The sequence below is a fragment of the Panulirus ornatus genome, chromosome 64 (assembly GCF_036320965.1).
Source record: "Panulirus ornatus isolate Po-2019 chromosome 64, ASM3632096v1, whole genome shotgun sequence".
Classification (NCBI taxonomy): domain Eukaryota; kingdom Metazoa; phylum Arthropoda; class Malacostraca; order Decapoda; family Palinuridae; genus Panulirus; species Panulirus ornatus.
Window position 1 is genome coordinate 23,835,988 of NC_092287.1, and position 16,902 is coordinate 23,852,889.

General features: G+C 40.5%; 1 protein-coding gene across 16 annotated transcripts in view; it reads right to left on the bottom strand.

Annotated features, from left to right (window-relative positions):
• The window catches only part of nuf (rab11 family-interacting protein nuf), a 555,321-nt gene that overhangs the window by 9,203 nt on the left and 529,216 nt on the right, over positions 1 to 16,902 (bottom strand). For all 16 annotated transcript variants that reach the window (XM_071657543.1, XM_071657549.1, XM_071657548.1 and 13 more), the window contains 4 exons: positions 16,324 to 16,464; positions 15,513 to 15,732; positions 13,811 to 13,955; positions 13,571 to 13,701 (listed from right to left, as the gene is read on the bottom strand). In XM_071657543.1, the coding sequence (XP_071513644.1) occupies positions 13,571 to 13,701; positions 13,811 to 13,955; positions 15,513 to 15,732; positions 16,324 to 16,464 (637 nt within the window). The remainder of the gene's footprint in view (positions 1 to 13,570; positions 13,702 to 13,810; positions 13,956 to 15,512; positions 15,733 to 16,323; positions 16,465 to 16,902) is intronic.

Consider the following 16,902-nt stretch of genomic DNA (forward strand, 5'->3'; position numbering starts at 1 on the left):
GACCTAACTCCCCTATTCCAACTCACACACATACATGCTTAACTTTTCTAGCAAGCTATACACAATGCTCCTCTTTAATCACCTGTTCTGTGTTTGATGTGATTCTCTTAACCACTACTCTCACATGCACCTATCTTGTCTATATAATAGATGTATATACTTCTACAATTTGAATAGTCATTCTTGCCTATACATTATTTTTTAAATTTTCCAAAAGAAGGAACAGAGAAGGGGGCCAGGTGAGGATATTCCCTCAAAGGCCCAGTCCTCTGTTCTTAACGCCACCTCGCTAATGCGGGAAATGGCGAATAGTTTGAAAGAAAAAGAAGTATATAAGAGTAAGGTTATAAGGTACAGTAGGGTTGAGGGTCAAGTAAATTGGGAGGTGAGTTTGAATGGAGAAAAACTGGAGGAAGTAAAGTGTTTTAGATATCTGGGAGTGGATTTGGCAGTGGATGGAACCATGGAAGCGGAAGTGAATCATAGGATGGGGGAGGGGGCGAAAATTCTGGGAGCCTTGAAGAATGTGTGGAAGTCGAGAACATTATCTCGGAAAGCAAAAATGGGTATGTCTGAAGGAATAGTGGTTCCAACAATGTTGTATGGTTGCGAGTCGTGGGCTATGGATAGAGTTGTGCGCAGGAGGGTGGATGTGCTGGAAATGAGATGTTTGAGGACAATATGTGGTGTGAGGTGGTTTGATCGAGTAAGTAATAATAGGGTAAGAGAGATGTGTGGTAATAAAAAGAGTGTGGTTGAGAGAGCAGAAGAGGGTGTTTTGAAATGCTTTGGTCATATGGAGAGAATGAGTGAGGAAAGATTGACCAAGAGGATATATGTGTCAGAGGCAGAGGGAACGAGGAGAAGTGGGAGACCTAATTGGAGGTGGAAAGATGGAGTGAAAAAGATTTTGAGTGATCGGGGCCTGAACATGCAGGAGGGTGAAAGGCGTGCAAGGAATAGAGTGAACTGAAACGATGTGGTATACCGGGGTCAACGTGCTGTCAATGGATTGAACCAGGGCATGTGAAGCGTCTGGGGTAAACCATGGAAAGTTCTGTGGGGCCTGGATGTGGAAAGGGAGCTGTGGTTTCGGTGCATTATTACATGACAGCTAAAGACTGAGTGTAAAGGAATGGGGCCTTTGTTGTCTTCCTAGCGCTACCTCACACAAATGAGGGGGGAGGGGGTTGTTATTACATGTGTGGTGGGGTGGCGATGGGAATGAATAAAGGCAGACAATATGAATTATGTACATGTGTATATATATGTCTGTGTGTGTATATATATGTATACGTTGAGATGTATAGGTATGTATATTTGCATGTGTGGACGTGTATGTGGGTGGGTTGGGCCATTCTTTCGTCTGTTTCCTTGCGCTACCTTGCTAACGTGGGAGACAGCGACAAAGCAAAATAAATAAATAAATAAATAAATAAAAATATATATATATATTTTTTTTTGCTTTGTCGCTGTCTCCCGTGTTTGCGAGGTAGCACAAGGAAACAGACGAAAGAAATGGCCCAACCCACCCCCATACACAAGTATATACATACGTCCACACACGCAAATATACATACCTACACAACTTTCCATGGTTTACCCTAGACGCTTCACATGCCCTGATTCAATCCACTGACAGCACATCAACCCCGGTATACCACATCGATCCAATTCACTCTATTCCTTGCCCTCCTTTCACCCTCCTGCATGTTCAGGCCCCGATCACACAAAATCTTTTTCACTCCATCTTTCCACCTCCAATTTGGTCTCCCACTTCTCCTCGTTCCCTCCACCTCCGACACATATATCCTCTTGGTCAATCTTTCCTCACTCATTCTCTCCATGTGCCCAAACCATTTCAAAACACCCTCTTCTGCTCTCTCAACCACGCTCTTTTTATTTCCACACATCTCTCTTACCCTTACGTTACTTACTCGATCAAACCACCTCACACCACACATTGTCCTCAAACATCTCATTTCCAGCACATCCATCCTCCTGCGCACAACTCTATCCATAGCCCACGCCTCGCAACCATACAACATTGTTGGAACCACTATTCCTTCAAACATACGCATTTTTGCTTTCCGAGATAATATTCTCGACTTCCACACATTCTTCAAGGCTCACAGAATTTTCGCCCCCTCCCCCACCCTATGATCCACTTCCGCTTCCATGGTTCCATCCGCTGCCAGAACCACTCCCAGATATCTAAAACACTTTACTTCCTCCAGTTTTTCTCCATTCAAACTTACCTCCCAATTGACTTGACCCTCAACCCTACTGTACCTAATAACCTTGCTCTTATTCACATTTACTCTTAACTTTCTTCTTTCACACACTTTACCAAACTCAGTCACCAGCTTCTGCAGTTTCTCACATGAATCAGCCACCAGCGCTGTATCATCAGCGAACAACAACTGACTCACTTCCCAAGCTGTCTCATCCCCAACAGACTTCATACTTGCCCCTCTTTCCAAAGGTTTGTTGAATGTGTTTGATGATAGAGTGGCAGATATAGGGTGTTTTGGTCGAGGTGGTGTGCAAAGTGAGAGGGTTAGGGAAAATGATTTGGTAAACAGGGAAGAGGTAGTAAAAGCTTTGCGGAAGATGAAAGCCGGCAAGGCAGCAGGTTTGGATGGTATTGCAGTGGAATTTATTAAAAAAGGGGGTGACTGTATTATTGACTGGTTGGTAAGGTTATTTAATGTATGTATGACTCATGGTGAGGTGCCTGAGGATTGGCGGAATGCATGCATAGTGCCATTGTACAGAGGCAAGGGGGATAAGAGTGAGTGCTCAAATTACAGAGGTATAAGTTTGTTGAGTATTCCTGGTAAATTATATGGGAGGGTATTGATTGAGAGGGTGAAGGCATGTACAGAGCATCAGATTGGGGAAGAGCAGTGTGGTTTCGGAAGTGGTAGAGGATGTGTGGATCAGGTGTTTGCTTTGAAGAATGTATGTGAGAAATACTTAGAAAAGCAAATGGATTTGTATGTAGCATTTATGGATCTGGAGAAGGCATATGATAGAAATGATAGAGATGCTCTGTGGAAGGTATTAAGAATATATGGTGTGGGAGGCAAGTTGTTAGAAGCAGTGAAAAGTTTTTATCGAGGATGTAAGGCATGTGTACGTGTAGGAAGAGAGGAAAGTGACTGGTTCTTAGTGAATGTAGGTTTGCGGCAGGGGTGTGTGATGTCTCCATATATAAATGCACTCTGATAGTCCTAAGACACCTTAGCTTTCAATAAACATATTCTGAAAGGTCTAATTAACCAGTCAAACACACTATCAACCCCCTTCATGTGAAACAACTGCAATCTCATCCACTCCTGATGCTTTCCCACATTTCATTATGGCGCTCTCTACCTCTGATTTTGACTACTCCATTCTTGACAACTTACTCTGCTTGCCACCTTGTCCCAAATCTTTGAAAATATAACCACTAATCTGATAACAAATGAAACAGGTTGGCACATGTAAATTCTGTACAACACTGGGACCGTGAAAAACAATGAAGTAATCACGTGCAGGTTTATGTAAAGGGAAAAAGGCTTCATCAATAGAACAGTAAAAACTCTTGAATGTTCAGAAGCATTCATCATGAAAGGAGTTACTACACATCTGGGTTGAGTTAAACTTCACCACATAGTATACATATCATGGCAGTTAGCCATCTGTGGTCATAATTTGGTAAAAAAAGATAATTTCATTTGATGGATGCCATGGCCAGCAAGTTAAGTGTGGCTTTATATGTCAAAAGGTTCTGGGTTCATACCTAGACCTTAAGAATACATTCCAGTTAACTAGACTTTACGATGACCACCTCACGCAGTAAAGGTGAGAACATACTGGGTCTTTGAAAAAGTACACCACAAGCCATGAATCACGGTAAGTTTGCCTCGGGAGCAAGCCATTAAGTTTAACAAAAACAAATCGACACTGGAAATATGCTCTATGGCACTGCATGGCTACTTTTAAGTAATAATACTCCCTCTTACAAATTTTCTCTCAAGAATGAGGAGGAACATACCCAAATAAAGTGATTTGCAGTTAAGGCTCATTATTTTATCATAGACAATGTATGACAGCTACAACAGCTGGTCCTATGATCCCTAAACCATTCAACTCATACTCTGTCCATGCTTTTGATACTTAAACCTCCCCTCTAATTGCTGTTTCTATGCTAATCGACTAAAGTCTTAAAACTAATTACTGTCATCATGAGAGGGTATTATCTATAAGGAAAAGTTTATCAAAACTTTAATTTTAATGCAATAGCTTTTTATGAGAAAGTTTACAATAATGCTTTTGCTTATAAGAAATGGTTTATAATGCAGGCTATTTATAAAGTAAGATTAATATTAAATGAGAGATAGTTATGTAAGTCTGAATGGGGAGGGCCTGGAGGAAGAGAATCTTCATAAATGTACTCTACCTGGGAGATAACATGGTAACAGATGGTACAAAGGAAGCTGAAGTGAGTCCCAGGATGGGACAGGGGGTAAAGTACCTTGAGTAACTGAGGAATGCATAGAAGGAAGGTCAGCATCACAGGTTGATCATGTAAGGAACGACTTTGTAAGAAAGCAGAGTGATAGGAGAGAAAGAATACTTTCCACATATTCTCTGTGTGTATAGGAGGCGACTAAAAGGGGAGGAAGCGGGGGGCTGGATATCCTCCCCTCCAGTTTTTACTTTTCCAGGAATGGATGAAGGCAAGCAAGTATGAATATGTACATGTGTATATATGTATGCCTGTGTATGTATATGTGCATATGTTGATATGTAAATGCACGTGTGTTTATGTGTATATATATATATATATATATATATACATTTTTTTTTCTTTTTTTTTGCTTTGTCGCTGTCTCCTGCGTTTGTGAGGTAGCGCAAGGAAACAGACGAAAGAAATGGCCCAACCCACCCCCATACACGTGTATATACATAAACGTCCACACACACAAATATACATACCTACACAGCTTTCCATGGTTTACCCCAGATGCTTCACATGCCCTGATTCAATCCACTGACAGCACATCAACCCCGGTATACCACATCGCTCCAATTCACTCTATTCCTTGCCCTCCTTTCACCCTCCTGCATGTTCAGGCCCCGATCACACAAAATCTTTTTCACTCCATCTTTCCACCTCCAATTTGGTCTCCCTCTTCTCCTCGTTCCCTCCACCTCCGACACATATATCCTCTTGGTCAATCTTTCCTCACTCATTCTCTCCATGTGCCCAAACCACTTCAAAACACCCTCTTCTGCTCTCTCAACCACGCTCTTTTTATTTCCACACATCTCTCTTACCCTTACGTTACTCACTCGATCAAACCACCTCACACCACACATTGTCCTCAAACATCTCATTTCCAGCACATCCATCCTCCTGCGCACAACTCTATCCATAGCCCACGCCTCGCAACCATACAACATTGTTGGAACCACTATTCCTTCAAACATACCCATTTTTGCTTTCCGAGATAATGTTCTCGACTTCCACACATTCTTCAAGGCCCCCAGAATTTTCGCCCCCTCCCCCACCCTATGATCCACTTCCGCTTCCATGGTTCCATCCGCTGCCAGATCCACTCCCAGATATCTAAAACACTTCACTTCCTCCAGTTTTTCTCCATTCAAACTCACCTCCAAATTGACTTGACCCTCAACCCTACTGTACCTAATAACCTTGCTCTTATTCACATTTACTCTTAACTTTCTTCTTCCACACACCTTACCAAACTCAGTCACCAGCTTCTACAGTTTCTCACATGAATCAGCCACCAGTGCTGTATCATCAGCGAACAACAACTGACTCACTTCCCAAGCTCTCTCATCCCCAACAGACTTCATACTTGCCCCTCTTTCCAAAACTCTTGCATTCACCTCCCTAATAACCCCATCCATAAACAAATTAAACAACCATGGAGACATCACACACCCCTGCCGCAAACCTACATTCACTGAGAACCAATCACTTTCCTCTCTTCCTACACGTACACATGCCTTACATCCTCGATAAAAACTTTTCACTGCTTCTAACAACTTTCCTCCCACACCATATATTCTTAATACCTTCCACAGAGCATCTCTATCAACTCTATCATATGCCTTCTCCAGATCCATAAATGCTACATACAAATCCATTTGCTTTTCTAAGTATTTCTCACATACATTCTTCAAAGCAAACACCTGATCCACACATCCTCTACCACATCTGAAACCACACTGCTCTTCCCCAATCTGATGCTCTGTACATGCCTTCACCCTCAATCAATACCCTCCCATATAATTTACCAGGAATACTCAACAAACTTATACCTCTGTAATTTGAGCACTCACTCTTATCTCCTTTGCCCTTTGTACAATGGCACTATGCACGCATTCCGCCAATCCTCAGGCACCTCACCATGAGTCATACATATATTAAATAACCTTACCAACCAGTCAACAATACAGTCACCCCCTTTTTTAATAAATTCCACTGCAATACCATCCAAACCTGCTGCCTTGCCGGCTTTCATCTTCCGCAAAGCTTTCACTACCTCTTCTCTGTTTACCAAATCATTTTCCCTAACCCTCTCACTTTGCACACCACCTCGACCAAAACACCCTATATCTGCCACTCTATCATCAAACACATTCAACAAACCTTCAAAATACTCACTCCATCTCCTTCTCACATTACCACTACTTGTTATCACCTCCCCATTCGCGCCCTTCACTGAAGTTCCCATTTGCTCCCTTGTCTTACGCACTTTATTTACCTCCTTCCAGAACATCTTTTTATTCTCTCTAAAATTTAATGATACTCTCTCACCCCAACTCTCATTTGCCCTTTTTTTCACCTCTTGCACCTTTCTCTTGACCTCCTGTCTCTTTCTTTTATACATCTCCCACTCAACTGCGTTTTTTCCCTGCAAAAATCGTCCAAATGCCTCTCTCTTCTCTTTCACTAATACTCTTACTTCTTCATCCCACCACTCACTACCCTTTCTAATCAACCCACCTCCCACTCTTCTCATGCCACAAGCATCTTTTGCGCAATCCATCACTGATTCCCTAAATACATCCCATTCCTCCCCCACTCCCCTTACTTCCATTGTTCTCACCTTTTTCCATTCTGTACTCAGTCTCTCCTGGTACTTCCTCACACAGGTCTCCTTCCCAAGCTCACTTACTCTCACCACCCTCTTCACCCCAACATTCACTCTTCTTTTCTGAAAACCCATACAAATCTTCACCTGCCAAAAGATTTTGTGTGATCGGGGCCTGAACATGCAGGAGGGTGAAAGGAGGGCAAGGAATAGAGTGAATTGGAGCGATGTGGTATACCGGGGTTGACGTGCTGTCAGTGGATTGAATCAAGGCATGTGAAGCGTCTGGGGTAAACCATGGAAAGCTGTGTAGGTATGTATATTTGCGTGTGTGGACGTATGTATATACATGTGTATGGGGCGGGGTTGGGCCATTTCTTTCGTCTGTTTCCTTGCGCTACCTCGCAAACACGGGAGACAGCGACAAAGTATAATAAAAAAAAAATAATATATATATATATATATATATATTTATTATTATTATTATTACTATCAGTATCATCAGTGACAAGCCATGCATCACAAAATTCCACACCCTTCCTTCCTTCACCTTAGGCAACCACACCAAAGACGCAGACACATTACTACTGCCTTGCTTGCCTGCACCTTGTCCACGACTACTACAGCCCTGCCTGCACGTGTGCATGCATGTCATACGACAGCATCAGCAGCAGCACAGAAAAAGAAGTAGCAGTAGTAGAAGCACAGTACAGGGGCAACACAGAGATGTGCCAACAATGGGTGGTGGGTGAGGAGGAAGAAGAAGAACTTTGCTGTGATGATGCAAAGGACTTGGACACAAAATCAACAACACCAAAAGTAAGTCCAACACCACCACCACAACCTCCTTCACCTCGTCCAGTCCTGCACCTGAACCCAAGCCCACTTCCTGCACAGGCCCGAATGGCTCAATCCTCAGAGCCAATACTTTTCCCTGGGGATAGGGGAGAAAGAATACTTCCCACATATTCCCTGCGTGTCGTAGAAGGTGACTAAAAGGGGAGGGAGCGGGAGGCTGGAAATCCTCCCCTCTCGTTTTTTTTTAATTTTCCAAAAGAAGGAACAGAGAATTGGGCCAGGTGAGGGTATTCCCTCAAAGGCCCAGTCCTCTGTTCTTAACGCTACCTCGCTAATGCGGGAAATGGCGAATAGTTTGAAAGAAAGAAAAGAAATATATACTTATATTTATTTATTTTCCTTTGTCGCTGTCTCCCGCGTTAGTGAGGTAGCGCAAGGAAACAGACAAAAGAATGGCCCAACCTACCCATATACACATGTATATACATACACTTCCACACATACAAATATACATACCTATACATCTCAATGTACACATATATATATAAACACACAGACATATACATATATACACATGTACATAATTCATAGTCTGCCTTTATTCATTCCCATCGCCACCTCGCCACACATGGAATAACAACCCCCTCCCCCTCATGTGTGCGAGGTAGCGATAGGAACAGACAACAAAAGCCCCATTCGTTCACACTCAGTCACTAGCTGTCATGTAATAATGCACCGAAACCACAGCTCCCTTTCCACATCCAGGCCCCACAGAACTTTCTATGGTTTACCCCTGACGCTTCACATGCCCTGGTTCAATCCATTGACAGCACGTTGACCCCGGTATACCACATCGTTCCAATTCACTCTATTCCTTGCACGCCTTTCACCCTCCTGCATGTTCAGGCCCCGATCACTCAAAATCTTTTTCACTCCATCTTTCCACCTCCAATTTGGTCTCCCACTTCTCCTCGTTCCCTCCACCTCTGACACATATATCCTCTTGGTCAATCTTTCCTCACTCATTCTCTCCATATGACCAAACCATTTCAAAACACCCTTTTCTGCTCTTTCAACCACGCTCTTTTTATTTTCACACATCTCTCTTACCCTTACATCACTTACTTGATCAAACCACCTCACACCACATATTGTCCTCAAACATCTCATTTCCAGCACATCCACTCTCCTGTGTACAACTCTATCCATAGCCCATGCCTCGCAGCCATACAACATTGATGGAACCACTATTCCTTCAAACATACCCATTTTTGCTTTCCGAGATAATGTTCTCGACTTCCACACATTCTTCAAGGCTCCCAGAATTTTCGCCCCCTCCCCCACCCTATGATTCACTTCCTCTTCCATGATTCCATCCGCTGCCAGATCCACTCCCAGATATCTAAAACACTTTACTTCCTCCAGTTTTTCTCCATTCAAACTAACCTTCCAATTGACTTGACCCTCAACCCTACTGTACCTAATAACCTTGCTCTTATTCACATTTGCTCTTAACTTTCTTCTTTCACATACTTTACCAAACTCAGTCACCAGCTTCTGCAGTTTCTCACATGAATCAGCCACCAGCGCTGTATCATCAGCATGTGTACGTGTAAGAAGAGAGGAAAGTGATTGGTTCTCAGTGAATGTTGGTTTGCCGCAGGGGTGTGTGATGTCTCCTTGGATGTTTACTTTGCTTGCGAATGGGGTTGTTAGGGAGGTGAATGCAAGAGTTTTGGAAAGAGGGGCAAGTATGCATTCTGTTGTGGATAAGAGAGCTTGGGAAGTGAGTCAGTTGATGTTCGCTGATGATACAGCGCTGGTGGCTGATTTGGGTGAGAAACTGCAGAAGCTGGTGAGTGAGTTTGGTAAAGTGTGTGAAAGAAGAAAGCTGAGAGTAAATGTGAATAAGAGCAAGGTTATTAGGTACAGTAGGGTTGAGGGACAAGCCAACTGGGAGGTAAGCTTGAATGGAGAAAAACTGGAGGAAGTGAAGTGTTTTAGATATCTGGGAGTGGATTTGGCAGCAGATGGAACCATGGAAGCGGAAGTGAATCATAGGGTGGGGGAAGGGGCGAAAGTTCTGGGTACGTTGGAGAATGTGTGGAAGTTGAAAACATTATCTCGGAAAGCAAAAATGGGTATGTTTGAAGGAATAGGGGTTCCAACAATGTTATATGGTTGCGAGGAATGGGCTATAGATAGAGCTGTGTGGATGAGGGTGGATGTGCTGGAAATGAGATGTCTGAGGACAATATGTGGTGTGAGGTGGTTTGATCGAGTAAGTAATGTAAGGGTAAGAGAGATGTGTGGTAATAAAAAGAGTGTGGTTGAGAGAGCAGAAGAGGGTGTTTTGAAATGGTTTGGTCACATGGAGAGAATGAGTGAGGAAAGATTGACCAAGAGGATATATGTGTCAGAGGTGGAGGGAACGAGACCAAATTGGAGGTGGAAAGATGGAGTGAAAAAGATTTTGAGTGATCAGGGCCATAACATGCAGGAGGGTGAAAGGCATGCAAGGAATAGAGTGAATTGCAACGAAGTTGTATACTGGGGTCGACGTGCTGTCAATGGATTGAACCAGGGCATGTGAAGCATCTGGGGTAAACCATGGAAAGTTCTGTGGGGCCTGGATGTAGAAAGGGAGCTGTGGTTTCGGTGCATTATTACATGACAGCCAGAGACTGAGTGTGAACGAACGTGGCCTTTGTTGTCTTTTCCTAGCACTACCTCGCGCATATGAAGGGGGAGGGGGTTGTTATTTCATGTGTGGCGAGGTGGCGATGGGAATCAATAAAGGCAGACGCATACGTTGAGATGTATAGGTATGTATATTTGCATGTGTGGACGTGTATGTATATACATGTGTATGTGGGTGGGTTGGGCCATTCTTTCGTCTGTTTCCTTGCGCTACCTCACTAACACGGAGACAGCGACAAAGCAAAATAAATATATGCCACTGTGCAAAGGCAAAGGGGATAAAGGTGAGTGTTCAAATTACAGAGGTATAAGTTTGTTGAGTATTCCTGGGGAATTATATGGGAGGGTATAGATTGAGAGGGTCAAGGCATGTACAGAGCATCAGATTGGGGAAGAGCAGTGTGGTTTCAGAAGTGGTAGAGGATGTGTGGATCAGGTGTTTGCTTTGATGCATGTATGTGAGAAATACTCAGAAAAACAGATGGATTTGTATGTAGTATTTATGGATCTGGAGAAGGCATATGAGAGAGTTGATGGAGATACTCTGTGGAAGGTATCAAGAGTATATCTGCTGTGTGTCATAGAAGGCGACTAAGAAGGGCAGGAGCAAATGGCTGGAAATACTCCCTTATAACACTTTCCAGAAGAAAGAGCAGAGCAAGAAGCAACGTGAAGATTTTTCTGTATACATCTAAGTCATCTTTCCTTGACACTACCTTGCTGAAAAGGGATTTGTTAATTGCTCAAATCAGTGTAGATTCTACTGGAAATTAAAAGTTATATGAAGGGGAATATTTTTTCCACAAAAAAGACCACAATTTCTTTTGGAATTCTCACATCAACCTGCAAGACTATAACACAGACTGACTACATGGCTGCTAAGAAACTTTCACTTTACCTTCAAACAGTTAGTTTATTCACTCACTTAAGGGTCAGTTAGTAATATGCAAATATTATGACATTTGTAGCTGAAGCCTTCTAAAATTATTAATTTCTTGGGTATTAAAACGAGGTGCTCAAGTCTTTCAGCACAGTTAGTTTCTGTTTAGTAAGCTCACCTTACTGAACTACAGTTCAATTAAAGCATCTTTGGCTGGGGTCCTTGTTTTATAAACTTCAACGATATTTTCCATTTCGGACACAGGGAAACAAAATTCAAAATCCTGTAGTCATATTATGCAACTGCCTGTGATAAGTAAAGGAAATTTGTCTGGAGTATGATCAATAACTAAAAAACAATTCTTTTTTTGACATCCTAAACTTATCCTTTTCCTGACCAGCACAAAATTAACATCCCCTCCGCCCAAGCTTGTTCTTCAGCCTTGGCCAACCCTATGTCATGGTTATTAAGCTCATCTCCTCTTCCATTTCTCTAATTTGTCTTCACTAGTGCCTGCCCCACTTTTATATATATCCTTTGTCAGAGAACTTACTTATTTTCTTTTGCTATAACACAAAAGATGAAAGAGGTACACTCACTGCCTAGCAGATGAGCAGAAAAATCCTTTACAAACTGCTTCTCACAAAGAGTGACTGAAGCATGGAGCTGGAGCCAATTTACTGTTACTAGACACAGGTAGAAAGCATAGACTGAAACTTATGCAGAACTTAGCCCAGGACATTTTACCTTCAAGGAGGCTAGTTAACCAGGATTTTCCATGTTTTTCAACACACAAGTTATGAAAATCTATACCTGTAAAACTGATCAATTCAAACTGTTGGACTGCCAAATAATTTTGGAAAAACCAATCCACAAAATTACCAATATGTAATTACTTTAAGAGGCTGTGTACTCTTGATGGAAGAAATAAGATAATTTTTAATGACGTCCATAACATGCAATTTGCCTCTAAGAACTGAGATGTATAGCACCTTTGGGGGATGAGTCCTTGCAGCCTGATTAGCGTATTGTGTTGGTATAAATCACCAAAGTTCAAGAGTACAAGCTTTTCTATTTTCTTCATTTAGACATGTGAAAGGTGTGGAGATGAAAAATGCCATCACACCCTGCTATCTGTTTGGCCTGCAATATGTTACAGCCTCATGCTCTTAAACAGGTAAAATGCTGGCCTTCAGTAGTTTGGCTGATTTGTGGTAACTTTAATCTGATTAGATATCCCATTCAACTGTTTGTTCAACACTTCAAAATGATGTACCTGCCTGGTACAGGACTTTATTGTTGCGTCTGTTAAAGAATACTGGATAAATTTCTCCTAATGAAAATGCTTTACTGAGCAGCAATTATTTACTGCTGTTACTTCATAATCCAGAATTCTCAGTATTCTCCCAAATCTATATCCCAACAATGAGTTGTAGGATTGCTACTGTGTTAAAAAGAGAAGGGGGAGAGTTATTAGAAACATATATGTGACATTATATGAGAATTTGATGGAAAACTATTTCTGCAGGATTGTGCGGGGTATAGATAAGGGCCAGACCATAATAGTGACCAAATAATTGCGACCAAAACGATCAGTTTGAAATATCACTTTAAAATAGCAAATGAGATCAACAAACTTATGAGCTTTATCATCTTGACAGTTCAGCAGTGCTTATCTTTAAAATTCTTTAACCTTAAAATTCTTGGGAACTACTTTATATAGCCTTACCTACGATTAACCGTCAGTCATATACAGTTAAGAAGTAGACATCTGATGAAAGCAAATAATAGGCTCCATTCAGCTCCAATTATTCAAGCATTCATAAGCAAATAATATTGCTCCACAAAGTTTGCACTTTGCTTGGGATAAATACATTCAGCAAATATGCTACAGAAAATAAATAGCTAAAGAAAATATCCCCAGGTATTCTTTGGATTTTCAAAAGCTATTTTATCGAGCTTCTAATCATTATACTATCAGACGACAAAATTCAATTCTAAACATAACACATGGCATGCAATAAGCATTTTATTGCTTACAAACAACAGTAACTCTGATATACACTCAGCAACTCACCTCTTCACTAGTCATAGCCTCAAACTCAGCTGCCAAGGAATTGTTGTTTGTTGCTGTGACAAGTGTGCGTCCTTCCTCCAGTCGTGATGTCAGCAACTGTGCTTGAAGGTCTTCAACTTGTTCTACTAGATCTGTAAATCATCGAACATTTAACTCACACTCCTCATGACATTTATGGTATTTCCAATCTAAAGAATTTTTTTTTACATCATCATAAATTTCCAAGATTATCCAACTCACTTTTATTCTCCTCCCTCAGTTGTCTAATAGTGGCTTGTAGCTCAGCAGACTGTGTAGTTTGAGGATCTGCACTGGGAGAGCGTTTCCTAGCAGTCTCCTCTGCTGTCCGCAGTCTCTCTATCTCACACCGCAGTTCTTCAATTACCTGTTTTTCATAATGTTATTACTCACAAGAGTAAGCAGATTACATGGAGACTTTGATGGTAACTCAAATGCAATAATTATGAACAATATAAATGAGGGAAAACACGGATAACTGCAATGATGGGCAAAAATAGTTATGGATATGATTTAAAGATTACTCTAATTTGCACCTTTACAAGCAGTGATATTATAAACAGCACAAAAAGTGGCCTTTTGCGTCAAATTGTAGTTATACTTCTTAAAGAATGCTCCAAAATTCTTTACATCCTTATAGAAGTGATAAAAATAAAGCTTTGAAGTATCGAGATATGAAAAGGAGACTGTTACTATATCAAGAAACAAAAACAAAACTTTCAGTGAATAAAAGGGTACCCTACTGTACAGATAACATAAGAAACATGAAGTTACCTTCCAGATTACCTGTAAGGTGTTATAAAAGCTAAGGCATTGCCTACTTTCACTGTACACTTTCATAACTACTTTAAAACATCTAAAGTATTGTGGAGTAATACTCTTGGAATAGGAATGTGTAAACTGGATGAAAAGAGAGAGCAGGCTGGGTGAGTTAATTGTTTCCTTTTACAAATATTGCTGTTGATTCTTAGACGCTTGATAAGGAGGTGACAGTCAGGAAGAGGAATGCTTGAAAAAATTGAACAGCCAACATCCAGCTTTTACTCTAGGAAATGGTTAATTATGTAGCAAGTCAACCCCACAGAATTGGGCATTTCTACTTTTCTGCCAGTATACTGGGATGGAGATCCTGCATCTACAGAATTGTGAGGTGTAGAGAGATAGATAGATAGATAGATAGATAGATAGATAGATAGAGAGAGAGAGAGAGAGAGAGAGAGAGAGAGAGAGAGAGAGAGAGAGAGAGAGAGAGAGAATGTTGCTGTGTATGCACATGATCCACCCTAAGTGGATATATGCACTTTGAGGAACCTATATATACATATATGGCAAATAGTATGAAAAAATAAAAATAAAAAATATATATAGGCCACTATATGGAATGACTGTGTATCCTTTGTGACAAAAGTGTCCCGGGCCTGTATAACATACTTTCACTTCTCGCACAAACCTCCCTTATGCATTTCTTTATCTCCTTACAAAATAGCTGGATACACTTTCAATGCTCATTCATTCTTCTCTTAGAATCTTCATTTGCTCTCCATATACACACAAATATGCACAAATGTTCAGCTTTTCCACAGCTTCTCTACACTTTTTGCCCTTTATAACTATTTCATAAGTTTTAGCTTCCAAAATCACCTTACTTGACCAACTTCCTTAATTCTTCAGTTCATCATGTTCCCCTATTTCCAAAACCTAACTTTATAAATACCTTCTGATAACCTCAACCTTGCCAGTCTCACTGTCCAAATTATAATTTCAATGTTTTAGTTGGCTGATGCACTATAATTAGCCTTTACTACAATCAGCAAGAAAAGCTATAACTATAAACAGCACTGTGGAAATTGATATATTTTTCTAGCATAATACTTTTTTTCAAATTTGTCTCTCAAGAGCTGACAAGCCAAAATTTTATTCTTACCTGCGCACTTCTTTCTCGTTCTACTTTTATTTCTTCTTTCTCCCTCCTGGAGAGTTCTGCCAACTTTGCATTCTCTTGCTGCAGAGCAGAAGATGAAAATTCTGCCTCAGACACCCGATCCTCTAATGACTCCTTTTCTTTCTGCAGTTTCTCCACTTGTGTCTTGGAACGCTTGCATTCCTCATCTATAGAATTCTTCTCCTTTTCTAAGCTAGATAACCTAAAATGTAGAGGTACTCTTAATAATAGCATTCTAACCTTATAGTAAAAGGAAGAAACATGCTGAAGTAATCCATTTAAATATTAATCAATGAGACATGGTTCAATACATAATAGAGTTCACACCAGAGCGTGTACTATAACACCAATAAGAGTGTATTAAATAATGAGGAGAAATGCTTACAGAACACTGGATATTTCATTGTAATAAACATCAACTAAAGCAAGCAAAATATGTTAAGTTTCCGGAGAGTAGACTCTTGAATTCTTAAAGTTATTCAAATATTCTATGGAAAAGTCCCTTCTAATTTACAAGGAAGTCATTTACTTTATTCTGTAAAAGCATGTTCTACAGCGTTAGAAGGCAAACTTATCAAATGAAGTAAAGCTTGTTGAAAAAAAAATTAAATACAATACATCTAAAAGATGACTATAAGAGAAGATCCAGAGAGACCAATGGTTTTTTATGGAAAGGCATAAACACAAAAGCAGTTTCAACTGTACTGTAGGTATATCTTGTTTTTGAATCACCAAAATGATACTCTACAAGCCAACCGGTGAAATAACTTTTTTTAATTATATAGTTACTCACTTAATTGTATAATTTTCTATAGTAAGTTGCTTTTCTCTTTCAATTCGGGTTATAAGTTCTCTGTTTCTCCGTTGCTCCTCTGCATGCCTCTCCTCATGTCGCAGCTCTGTCTCACGAAGCTGCTCCTCCAGCATCACCACTCTGCAGTGGATTAAGTATTATGTTACTTGTATCACTTACAAGTTCCCTGAATCACATTTTGTTTAGCTATTATTAAAGTTATTCTCACTATGTTGCATATATGTAAAACTGAGCATATAGGTAACATCTGAATCATGATCTCCATTATTTTACCATCTGCATATTAAAAACTTGACACATGTAATATGGAAGCAGTAAAATTCTGTAAAGATATGTAATCAAAGACTGACAGTTACGGGAAAGAAAAATGCAGTGCTCAGCATTAACTACACTGAATGTGGCAAAGATCACAATACTAAAATGAAAGAATAAAATCACGGCTTAAATTTGGTGAGGCACTGTATGTGAACAGAAATCCAGCCTGTAAATATATCTTTATATCAAGTTTCTAAATTTCTAAATTCAACAAAAAATTCATTTTGTTACAAAAAACAGGAA